Source organism: Muntiacus reevesi, chromosome 6 (genome assembly GCF_963930625.1).
Source record: "Muntiacus reevesi chromosome 6, mMunRee1.1, whole genome shotgun sequence".
In the NCBI taxonomy this organism is placed as follows: domain Eukaryota; kingdom Metazoa; phylum Chordata; class Mammalia; order Artiodactyla; family Cervidae; genus Muntiacus; species Muntiacus reevesi.
The window spans coordinates 46,238,258-46,251,238 of NC_089254.1; the positions used below are offsets into that span (position 1 = coordinate 46,238,258).

Below are 12,981 nucleotides of genomic sequence, written 5' to 3' on the forward strand. Positions count from 1 at the left end.
AAAATGCATGTACACTATAAATATGGAGAGAGATGCACATATTTAGTATACATAATGATTTATTAATAAATATACATTCAAATAACATACAGAAACTTAGGCGGACTGAAAACTTTATCATAGGATGGTTAATAGCATCCCTGGCCTCCTTCTATTAGATCTCAGTAGCATCCCCTGAGCATGACAACGTCTCTAGACATTGCCAAACGTCTTGGGGTAGGGGGAATCCTATATACAAATACATTATTCTCTGCAGATGGATAAAAATTCTAAACTTAATGACCTGGATTTTCTTTTTCTTTTCCTTTTTTTTTTTTTTCTTTTGGCCATGCAGCATGTGGGGTCTTAGTTCCTCAAGCAGGGATCAAAACCACATCTTCATTGAAAGCACAGAATCTTAACCACTGGACAGCCAGGTAGTCCCTGGATTTTCCTTTTAGGTTGTATCTTCAAGGGTTCTTAAACTTAGTCTGTGGTTCTTGTTGTTTAGTCGCTAAGTCATTTCTAACTCTTTGTGACCCCATGGACGGTAGCCCACCAGGCTCCTCTGTCCATGGGATTTCCCAGGCAAGAGTACTGGAGTGGGATGTCATCTCCCTCTCCAGGAAATCTTCCCTACTCAGGAATTGAACCTGCATCTCCTGCATTGCAAGCGAATTCTTTACCACTGAGCCAGCTTAATTTTTTTTTCCCCCAGAGAAGGAAATGGCAATCCACTCCAGTACTCTTGCCAGGAAAATCCCATGGACAGAAGAGCCTGGAGCACTACAGTTCATGGAGTCACAGAGTTGGACACGACCGAGTGACTGAGCACAAGCTTTGGAAGATCTGTTGAAAGCTACTGATTTACTTATTCCTCAGAAACACACACACATGGTAATACTGAGTCAAATACAACTTCAGGGGATTTACAGCAAGGGTCCTCCTGAGAGGATTCTGTTTACTAATGCTTATGAAATTACCACTGTCTGAATTTTCCAGCTGGGTAACTGAAGGTTGGTGTTGATAATCAGGAGAGAATTTTCTTGTTTACTGAACTTCCCCTCATCTTAACCAGAAGAGTCGGCTTTAACAAGATTTATCCTAGCAGAAGACAAAATACTGAGGAGATAGGATAGATTCCTACTCCCCACTCTCACCCTTCTAGTCTTGATTCTTGTTTACTTCAGTGTATTCCCCCTTTCACAGTTCAGATCAATGAGAAGAAAGATACAAGAACCAAAGGGTCAGTCAAGTAAGAAAGGGGGCCAGCTGGGCACTTGATTTTGATTGTGAAGTGAAACACACATAAGCACAGAAAAGTTCGTATCTAAGCTTTATGAATAAATTGCTGAACTGTCTATAACCACCACTCACTGGGGACTACCAAAGAAAGACCTTCTAGAAATCCAAAGCCTTATTAAATGCAAAACTGGCCGCTGCTCCTTTCCTCCTCCCCACTTGGTTTGAGAGCTGTGTGCCAGATCATGGAGCTTCCGGATTCATACAACCTAGGAGTCAAGGCCAGCGCTCCTCGCAGTCACTGACCTCTTCTTCCACGCTGGGCTCTGGTCTCCTGTAACAAGCTCTCCAGGGCCTGCTCCGCCCCTGACCTCGAGGCCCACGTTAGTAATTGAGGGGCGGTGGATTTGGGTGGCCCTTGGGTGAAAGCCAGTAAGATTCTCAGCCTTCCTGTTTCGGGAAAGGGAAAGAATTAGGGAGGGGTAGATTTTTTTTTTTTTTTTTTTTCCTGGTAGGATAGGTGGGGAAAGACCGCTGCCTGTGTGTCCCTTTTTTGGACTAAGGTGTCTCTGTTGCTCCGTAAATAAAACGTCTCACTGCCTTCTGAGAGCGCTATAAAGGCGGCGGAACGGCTGTCCCGGGGGCATTCCAGGCTGAGTCGAAGCAGGTGAGATCGTCGCCGTAGATGCAACGCACGCCACGCCGCCCTGCCTTAACTCCCGGGGAGGCATCGCTGGTTGGGGATGGGACTAGTGGAGGTGGCGGGGGGCGGGGGAGGACATGCTATGGAGCTGCCCGGCAGGGGACAGTACAGTCTTTCTGAGAAGCTGAGAGCAAGAAGGAAGCTAGGAAACAGGCCGAGGTGTGAGACTTACTCCTTTCCCCAAAGTTCTGTCTCCGGGAGAGCGCGCCCGGCTGCTGGAATTTTCCTGCAGCGTGCGCGCAGCCTTGGGACCCGGGGAACGTGGCCTGAAGGCCCCACGTCCGGCGCGGGGGCTGGTCTTCTCTCCCAGGGCTCTCCTGGCTCTGCGCGCTGCTTCGGGTTTAGGGAGAAGGGGACGCTCACAGGGGTCCTTTCCTGCCCTCCGCGCGCGCGTCGCGGGCCCCAGCCCGGGTTTGGGGAGATTTCAGGACGCGGACAGCGCCCTGGCTGCTCATCCAAGGGGACGGGGTCTGGCTCCGGCAGCCCCCCAGCGCAGGACTCACTCTCTTAAGAGTCCGGGAATCCCGGGCAGCAGAAGTAGGCTCGAGACCCGAGGTCCTCAGGGCCTCCTGCAGGCTGGAGATGCGCACCCAGCCGAGGCGGGCCTGGGCGGAGAGTGTGGCAGAGCGCGGACCCCTCTCTCGGGGATCGACTGCAGCAGGTGGGGCCGGGAGGCAGCTAACTAGCGGTCTTCACCTCCTCTTCTCCTCCCTCGCCCCATCTCCTCCCTGCTCGTCGCCCTCCGCCTCGCAGGTCATGGCAGCGCCGGGCGACAGGTTGGAGCCGCCGCCGCTCCCCGAGTACAGCTGCAGCTATGTGGTTTCGCGGCCGGTCTACAACGAGCTCTCCTTCCAGCAGCAGTACGAGCAGCGCCCGAAAGAGCGCAAGACGCTGAGAGAGAACCTGGCCCAGGGCTGCAGGTAGCGCCCGCGGCGGACGGGGCGAGGGGCGCAGTGAATCGGGGAATGTGGGCGCGCAGACCCGCCGGCGTGCCCAGCGGCGGAGAGTGGGATGCCGCGCCCGCCCTGCAGGGACGGCTTCGGTCAGGTCACGGACTCTGGCCTCCCTGGTGGGAAGGTCGCTCCATCACTCTCGGCCCGAATCGACCCTAGTCTCGGAAACTCAACTTTGGAGAGGGTGTGTTCGGGGAGCGCCGTCTCTTTGTGCTGCTCTCTTGAGGGCACCTGGAGTGCGCCTTGGGGTACAGCGGGTCCCTACGGTCTTCTTGTGAAGGCTAGGCTGAGGAGAGTGGGAGAACAAGGGACTTTACTACAAAGAGGTAGTGGGTAACTCGTCACCTGAGCAAGAGTCCTTGAAAGCCCTAAGCTCATCCAGGAAGAATGACACTCAGAGGCATGGCATGAAGGCGAGAACACAGGAGAGCACTGGGTGCTCCGAGTTGCCCGCCGTCCAGGAAGTAGGGCTCTCCAAGGAGAACCTCCATCACTCTCTAAACCCACTCGGGCCACCCGTAAGTAGATATTGCAAGCAGAAGGAATCGTCAGCTGCTGCTAGATTTTTTTTTTCTTTTCTTAAAACATTTCAAACCGTTTAAAAAACATTTCAAATACATTCAAAAGCAGGCACAGTAGTGCAATGAACCCTCTCCCATGTTTTTACCCATCACATGGCTTCAAGGATGATTAACTCAAACAAAGTTAATCTTGTCTTAGCACATACTTGCCCCACTCCACTTTTCTTTTTGGAGCAAATTCCATATAGTGTTTGTGTTTGTTTTTTTTTTTCCTTTGGACTGTATTTATTTCAGTATTTATCTTTAGGGACTCTTTAAAAATGCAACCCACAATTCCATTGTCACACACAAAAGTGAAGCAATTCTTTAATATTAAAAAATTAGGTCAACAAAATTTCAAATTTTCTCATAAATATAATTTTTAAAATAATTTATTTGAATCAAGAGTCAAATAGTGCTTGAAAAACTGAAAATGTTAATTGCTCTGTCATGTCCAGCTCTTTGCGACTCCATGGACTGTAGCCCTCCAGGTTCCCTCCTCTGTCCTTGGAATTCTCCAGGCAAGAATACTGGGGTAGCCATTCCGTTCTCCAAGGGATCTTCCCTACTCAGAGACCAAACCTGGGTCTCCTGCATTGCAGGCAGATTGTCTAGCATCTGAACAACCAGGGAAGTCCCAAATATGTTTTTTCTTTTACCTATAGGTTGTTGAATTTTAAAAACTAGGTAGTAAGGTACAACAAGATATGTATTCATCATGTTAAGAGTTTTGTAAAAACTGGCTCCAAGCTCCTATTGCCAGAATATACAGAGTTTGTTTCTTGAAAGAAAAAGAAGACGCCTAGGTTAGAAGTCCAAATGTAATCTCCATTTAAAGACTCGACATTGATCAATCTGTGGCTGGACCAGAAAATGGGTTCTTGTTTGGGGGTATTTTCTTAGAGGATTAAGGGTAGGGGGGGATTGGTTAACACTTAATCCTGTGTTTTCTAGTACAGTGCATTTAAAAGGGTAAATAGAGTTCTTGGCAAAGACATGGGAAGCCCTTCACTGTTAGTATTTTTTTCATGCCATTCCTATGCTTTTTTCTAAATAGCTAGAGACATTAGCAGACTTCGGTTCAAAACTGTGATTTGCAGTGGGTTGTGACCAAGATTGGATTGGAAGTCTCCTTTTCTCGCCTTTTGACAGTTGTTCAAGAAAGAGAACCCTTCGCATAGTGAAGACTCTCCTGCCCATCTTGGACTGGCTTCCCAAATACCGGATCAAGGAATGGCTACTTAGTGATATCATTTCAGGAGTTAGTACTGGTCTAGTGGGAACACTTCAAGGTAAGATGACGGTGGTCCCCGAAGTGATGGAGAATCACAGCCTCCAACAGCCCTTCCTAACTCCACCCTCCCTCCCATGGGTCTGCACCAAAGGCTTGCTCACCCATCATAGCCTGCATCTTTCCTCCAGAGCCTGCCCCTTAGTGGTGAGATTCACTTCTTCCTCATCTTCCTTACACTTCTCTTCTCAGGAAACCCTGTTGCTTCTCTATCTGCTTGGCTCCAACTAGATCCCTGTCACCTAAGCAGCTGCTTCCCAGTTGTCATTGGTCATAGCTCACAGTAAGAAATCTCTATGACATCATGATATGTACAAATGCATCCCAAGTTTTGTGAAATAATACTTATTCTCACTACAAGTAATACTCTCTAATATTTTCTATTCTGTCCTATTCTATTCTGCTTAGATTTTTTAAATGAGGTTGCAGTTCATTAAATTATTTTACATTTCATACATGGTCTTGACAGGCCATTTGAAACTCTCTTAAAGGAAAGGGAAGGAAGTATGTTAGCCTAGACTACATGCAAATGATTTTTTCTGCTCTTGCCTCTCCCTCCCCATTTTAAATCCATCTCTGTATTTTAATCTTCTGGCAGAATGTTGCAACACAGGACATTTTTTAAACTGCCTTTAAGCCTTATTTCCATGAACATCTTGGAACTCCATCGCAGAGCTGGTGAATAGCATTATGGGCATTTTCCTTTGTACCCTATCCTCATCATCTTGCTTCTGCCCTCACCTCAACTTCACAAAACCTCTGGACTATGAAAACAAAAATCTAGTTTACTTATTATTTTTTTGTGGCATATCTAGTAGGTGTCAGCCTCTAGGTATTCTCACATGAGTAAGATGCACCACTTGCTTTTAAGGAGCTCGTAATCCAATGAGGAAATAGACAACAATTCAATGGAAGGACCGACAGTAGGGGTAGGGGTAATATTGCTTGGGAAGGGAGTGTACACAGGGGCACTCAACCTGGCCTTAGGGAACTGGGAGTGGCTTCCTGGAGGAAGAGGCATCAGAGCTGTTTCCCTGAAGGTTAAGTCTCACGTTGCGATGTGTTGGGAATTACGATGGGGTAGGAATGTGGGTGGAAAGATGACTTGAAATGGACTATCTCAGAAGTTAGTAACAGTGGTTGAGCAATGTCCTGAGCCAAAATTTGCCTATAGAACTCTCAGGATTACTCAGAGCAAGCCAGGGAGAGTCCCACAGAGAAGGAGGATGTCTTGTGGCCCCGTGTGGAGCAGCACCTGTGTTCTCACTCACAGAAGTGGATGGGAGAGCTGGACAGGATGGTATGGTTCATACAGTAAGTGGTGCCACGTGTACACAGGAGACTCTTAAGAACTGCGGCATGGCAACCTCCTCCGGCTTCTGGGGTATGGGAACTGTCTAATTCATGTTTAGCCAGTGTTGGAGAAGACTCTTGAGAGTCCCTTGGACTGCAAGAAGATCCAACCAGTCCATCCTAAAGGAGATCAGTCCTGGGTGTTCATGGAAGGACTGATGCTGAAGCTGAAACTCCAATACTTTGGCCACCTCATGTGAAGAGTTGACTCATTGGAAAAGACCCTGATGCTGGGAGGGATTGGGGGCAGGAGGAGAAGGGGACGACAAAGGATGACATGGTTGGATGGCATCACCGACTCGATGGACATGAGTTTGAGTAAGCTCCAGGAGTTAGTGACGGACAGGGAGGCCTGGCATGCTGCGATTCATGGGGTTGCAAAGTGTCAGACACGACTGAGCGACTGAACTGAACTGAACTGAGCATGATTCTGGCACCAAGTAGGTGGCCCGGTAAACATTTAGTGAAGAGGACTGAATAATGAATCATCCTTATATATGAAAAATGGTATTTCAAGCTGTGTCCTGCAAGTGTTCCTAGACAAGTATCTTATACAAATTAATTTTAACTTTAGTTTTGTTTAAGTATCAGACACTATGCTAAGGGCTTTGGCAAGTTATCTCCTTAATCCTCACAACAACTCTTAATAGCTCTTTTTTCAATAGTCAAAAAATCTATTAAATTCTGCTCAAGGTCATGGAGCTGGTAAATGGTGGAGCTGGGATTTGAACCCAGATTCTAATTCCTAGGGTCTTAATTTATAAAGGACGCAGTTCCTCACTTTATGAGTGATAATGTTTTACAGAGCATGATCTCTATGAAGTTATCTTTGTATGGTGAATGTCTGGGAGGTTAATGTGGACCATTCATAAATCCATTCATCTAATATTTGTAGGCTGGGCTTTCCTCATGGTTCAGTAGGTAAAGAATCTGCCTGTAATACAGGAGATCCGGGTTTGATTCCTGTGTCGGGAAGATCCCCTGGAGAGGGAAATGGCAACCCACTTCAGTATTCTTGGCTGGAGAACCCCATAGACAGAGGAGCCTGGCGGGCTACAGTCCATTGGGTCGCAAGAGTTGGATGCGACTTAGCAACTAAACCACCACCGATATTTATAGGCCAGTCATGGGGATTCAGTGGTTTACTAACAGGCATGGATACTGAGCTCATGGCACTCATTTCAAGTGGGAGACTTCAGGAATTAAATAAGCAGGTAAGCAGAAAAATAATTACAGACTGTGATATCTATAATGGTTGATCAAATAGGCTTTGAGTGAGTGAAGTCACTCAGTCATGTCCGACTCTTTGCAACCCTGTGGACTGTAGCCTAACCAGGCTTCTCTCTCCATGAGATTCTCCAGGCAAGAATACTGGAGTTGGGTTGCCATTTAATAGGGGTCAATTTGGGGAGGGAGTGTTTGCCTTAGATAGAATAGTCAAGGAAGGCCTTTCTGAGGGGGTGAAATTAAATCAGGATTGGGAGGATGGGAAGGAGATAGCCATGTAAGAAACAGAAAGCAGGGTGTACCAGGCAAAGATGCAAAGTCCCTGAGGTCGAATAGAGCATAGTGTTTTCAAGGGAGGAAGAATTCCAATATGGGTGGAGGAGAGAGCAGTTTAGGGGAGTGAACAGGAGGAGATAAGTTCAGGCAGGGCCAGGATTAAAATTAGGTAAGTGAGTCCTCCAGGGACCTTCTAAATAATCGCCCCAGGCACCTCACTTGCCTCTCCCTAGTCCCAGCCCTGAGGACAGACATTTCAGCTTGAAGCTAATCAAGTAAGAGGTAGAGTTTCACAAGTCTGAAATATATTTTGGAGCAGGAATCACAGGTAACATACTGATGGATAGGGACTGGCTAACAAGCAGAATGGGGATGGAAAACCAAGTGTTTCCTTTTGCATGTGCCACATTTGAGATGCCAGATATGGAGTTGGAGCTACTAGAAGCAGGAAGGTCATTGGAGACATTTGGACTAGACATAAGTCAGGAAAGCATCACTCTAGAGATGATGTTCAAAGGAGTGGGAATCCCTGAGACTACCTAGGCAGAAAGGTAGATGGGGAGAAGAACCTGGTTGGAGTACTTAAAGTCGGAGGAGGAGGAGGGGCCACAAAGAAACATGATGTTGGGCTCAGGAAGATAGAGAAGAAGAACAATCTGAAGGATGTGGGTTCCAAAACCAAGAGAGGAATTGTTTTCTGCTCTATTTTAAAGGATGGGGTGGAAGTGGGGTGTCTGTAGTGTGGAATACTCTTGGTGATGGAACACAGGCAATACTTTTAAGAAGGTTTGCCATGAAGCAGAGTAGAGAAATGGCTCCAGAGGCATAAAAGACAATGGTAAAGTGATGGGAGGATTTATTTTTCTTATAATATAAGAGGTACTAGAACATAGATGTAATCCAGTGGGAATGACCTAGCTGATAGAAAAATCTGTGGTCCACAAGGAGGAGGAGAAGCAACTTCTGATAGAAAAATCTGGGGTCCACAAGGAAGAGAAGTGACAAGAAGGGACAAGTGTAGGTGGGTACAAGGATAGAAGTGGGGAGGCTACTCCTTAAAGATACATGGGATATTTCCTCCATTTCCAAAGGAGAAAAGACAGACAAGCACTGCATTGTAAAAAAAAAAACCAATGAGCATCGCATAGATTCTAGGTTTTGGATGAAGTCTAAGGTTCATCTCTGAACCACGTCTGAGAAGGGGGATGGAGAGTTTGAGGAAAGGAGGGCAAGTCTGGGTAGCTGTCTTGAGGAGAGGAAAAGCACACTTGCTGAGGAAATGTAATTGGATGGCCGGTCAGTGTGGCATTCCATCTGAGGCTTGCTATCATGAAATTTGCATGAAATTAGCCAGCCCAAATGTAGAGGTTTTAGTTCAGTTATTCAGCTGTTTGAATGCTGGCATGGAAAAGGGTGATGCTTGAGTTTGGCCAGACTGGAGATTTACCAGAGAAGACAGGAGAAAAAGAGAGAGAGTGAAGCAAAGAAATTCAGAGTATTTGTGAAAATTCTAGGAACAGGGAGGCAAGTGAAGATGGGAGGGTGCTAAGGATAGTGGCTCAGTTCATGGGTTAGAAGCCTCGTGAGGAGAAAGAAATGTTGCACTAAGGATTCTGGATAGGTGAGCGGAAAGGCTACGTGGCTGTAGGTGGAGAAAAGGAGGCTCAATGTTGAAATTTCAGAGCTGCAGTTTCTAGGGATGGCAAAGGCCGCGATATATACAGTGGCTGGGCAGCTGAGGGGGAGGGAAGAAAACTCATCAGTAATGTTACTGAGAAGCCAGAAATGATAAGGATCATGGGTTTTGTTTTGCTTTTTTCTAAGAAGTGGATTTATTTAGAGAGAAACACACTCCACAGACGGAGTGTGGTCCATCTCAGAAGGTGAGTGCTGCCATGGGATCTTTTTCACTTTTATTATTAACAAAAAATTCCCTCCAGGCAGCAAGAAATCAACGCAGCACTTTTATTGCTATTTTTTATTCATAGATATGGGGGACCTGCTCTCTTACTTCCTACTTGTGCCTTCTAGATGCTTATGAATGTTTGTTAGCACCACCTTTATCAATACATGCCACCATCCTACATAGAAGGAGCACCAACACAGAGGTTCCATAGTTTAAATCAATGACAAATTTCTTTATAAATTATGTATAATTTCAAAATTGTTGTACCGAATTCCCTTACGATATGATTACAGTATACTTGAGTAGCAGTTGTCCTGAAATAGGATATTATGTGAAAACTGAAAAAGCCCCCATTCTCCAGGCCTGTGAGGACTGCAGAGCCAGGTTTAGGGAAGTGGAAATTTGAGAAGGACTTGAAAAATGTACATAGGAAATAGGCTGTTCTCATTCCTTGCTCCTTCTTTTCTAATATTTTTTAATTTGGATATTTTCTTTTTTTGCTCTTGTTTTTGCTCCTTCTTGTCTTGTCTTCCCTTTGTGACCTCACCTTTCTACTCTATGTCCGTGGGATGATTGCTTGTTGTAACTTATATATGAAAACAATTGCATCAGTAATACAGACTTTTCTAGAATGCACACTCTCTAAGGGCAGAGACTTTGTTTTGTCTACTCCCATATTCCCCCAAGCCTAGAACAGTGCCTGGCACATGAAGGGTACATAATCAATAATTGTTAAATGAATGAATGCTTATTGTGGGAAACTAGAAAACACATTATAAGGAACATGAAAAATACCTCTTCAGAAGTCTCCTTTGATTCTGCCGTGTAGATAGTCCACTAAACCTAAATTTTAATAAATATCCTACCAGACACATAAATAAGTATCTATTTAAAAGTATAAAAAAATGTCTGAGAATGATAAACACTAGATTCAAAAGAGTGCTGCCTCCTGAGGGTGGAGGGAGGAAAAAGGATGTGATTGAGAAAGAGTATATAGAAAGTTTCAACTGTACAGCAATGATCTAGTTCTTAAACTAGATGTTGGATACTTGGGTGTTTATTATATTATGCTTTTTACATTATCTAAATTGTATGAAATCTTCCCACATTTTAAAATTCATACAACAAACATGTTTACTTTAACAAAAGTGGAGGCATGCATACTGATTACTGTTTTGTGTTGTTGTTTTTTTGGCCATGTTGCTTGGCCTGTGGGATCTCAGTTCCCTGATCAGGGGTTGAATCTGGACCATAGCAGTGAAAGCACTGAATCCTAGCCACTGATCACTATTTTGAATTCCGCCTTTTCTCACTTATTTCTTATATGTCCTATATTGTACTGGAGAGAGGTAGATTACTATTAGTAGTAAATTATTTCTATACAGCACATCAACTTCATTTCATAGATTACAGTATATGAAATATAGTGTAGTTAACCACTTCCCTGATTTGAGATAGGGATAAATATATCATTTGGGGCACCAATTTAAGTTGCTGCCACTTTTTAAAAAAAATTTATTTTTAACTGGAGGATACTTGCTTTACAATATTGTGTTGGTTTTTGTCATACAACAGTGTGAATCACCCATAAGTATACATATATCCCCTCCCTCTCAAACCTTCGTCTTATCCTACCCGCACCCCCAACCCACCCCTCTGGGTTGCCACAGAGGATGGGGATGAACTCTTTGTGTTATATAGCAACTTCCCACTAGTGATCTAGTTTACAAATGGTAATGTATATGTTTCAGTGCTACTGTCTCAGTTTGTCCCACCCTCTCCTTCCCCTGCTGTGTGCACAAATCTGTTCTCTTTGCCTGCATCTCTATTCCTGCCCTGCAAATAGATTCATCAGCACTGTTTTTCTAGATTCCATATATAGGCATTAATATACAATATTTTTCTCCCTCTGACTTACTTTACCCTGTATATCCACCTAGGTTCATCCACCTCAATTCAACTGACTCAAATTCATTCCTTTTTATGGCTGAATAATATTCTATGGTATATATATACCACAACTTTTTTACTCATTCATCTGTTGATGGACATCTAAGCTGCTTCCATCACTTTTTTTTTAAACTGTTATACATATAACCCTTTATTAATGACCCAAAGGTCAAAGAATTTGATGTTCTGTCATTGTGAGTGAGTGAAATGTGGGGAGGTAGAAGATGTGCTGACTCCCTATGAAGTATTTTAAAAAACAACCCACAGGAGAAGGAAAGTACTATGGACTGAACGTTGCATCCCTCCAAAATTTATCTCTTGAAGACTTAATCCCCAGTATGATAGTACTTGGATGTCGGAGCCTTTGGGAGGTAGGGCTTCACATGCGGCTCAGTGGTAAAAGAATCCGCCTGCAATGCAGGAGACTCTAGTTCAATCCCTGTGTCTGAAAGATCCCCTGGAGAAGGAAATGGCAAACCATTCCAGTATCCTTGCCTGGGAAGTCCCATGGACAGAGGAGCCTGGCGGGCTATAGTCCATGGGGTTGTGAAGAGTTGGGTACTACTTTAGCAACTAAGAGCACAGACACGCCTTTGGAAGGCAGTCAGGCAGAGTCTTCATGGCGGGCTTAGCGACCTTAGGAAACCTGTGCCGTGTGAGGTTACAGCAAGCGAGCAGCCCTCTGCAATCCAGAAAAGGGTGCTCACCGGACACTGAATCTACTGGTACTTTGATCTTGAACTTCTTAGCTTTCAGAACCCTAAGAAATAAATGTTCATTGTTTAAGGCCCAAAACAAAACTCCCAACCCCCAACACATTGTTGCCTTCCAACCGCCATGTACAAGGGAAGGCTGATATTCTCCATACAGTGTGACATTCATGGACCTAGAAACCACTTGGGGAAGCCTAGCGAAGGTGTTGATCTCCTAGTGCTATGTACAAAGGTCAGATTTTTTTTCTTTGTTTGGATCTAACTTTTGTTCCCCAACAAGAAAGGAGAAAGTACATATGTTCCTCATGACACAATGAAACACTGAATTCAGACAAAGCCAAGCTAAACCTTTGAACAGAATTGATCAAGTTTTTAATCAACAGCTTTTCCCCCCACTCACCTGAGTGGATGGTTGAATTACTGATCAATTGTGTCAGTTCTTTTAAGTAGGTGATCTGAATCACGTTCTGCATCCTAGCATAGCCACAGACCATGTGCAAAATGAGATCACTCAAGATGAGCTGCAAATTAAAGAGACCTATGAAAAGGCTTTTCTCTGTACAGTAGACACAGAGCATAGCTTTTGTTTCTGAATGTGATTGTTTTGGATGTATTTCCAGGCATGGCGTATGCTCTACTAGCTGCTGTTCCTGTCGGATATGGTCTCTACTCTGCTTTTTTCCCTATCCTGACGTACTTTATTTTTGGAACGTCAAGACACATCTCAGTTGGTAATTATAAGCATATACAATTCTGTTTGTTCACATTGAACGTGTTTGGGCTATATTATGTGTGTTCTGCTTCCATATCTTTGTTACTGTTTTCTAG

General features: G+C 44.7%; 1 protein-coding gene across 2 annotated transcripts in view; it reads left to right on the top strand.

Moving 5' to 3' along the window:
• Positions 1 to 2,679: 2,679 nt before the first annotated feature.
• The window catches only part of SLC26A4 (solute carrier family 26 member 4), a 53,846-nt gene continuing 43,544 nt past the window's right edge, over positions 2,680 to 12,981 (top strand). For both annotated transcript variants that reach the window (XM_065938752.1, XM_065938754.1), the window contains exons 1-3: positions 2,680 to 2,844; positions 4,590 to 4,729; positions 12,774 to 12,884. In XM_065938752.1, coding sequence (XP_065794824.1) covers positions 2,681 to 2,844; positions 4,590 to 4,729; positions 12,774 to 12,884 — 415 coding nt within the window. In that variant the 5' untranslated portion in view covers position 2,680. The remainder of the gene's footprint in view (positions 2,845 to 4,589; positions 4,730 to 12,773; positions 12,885 to 12,981) is intronic.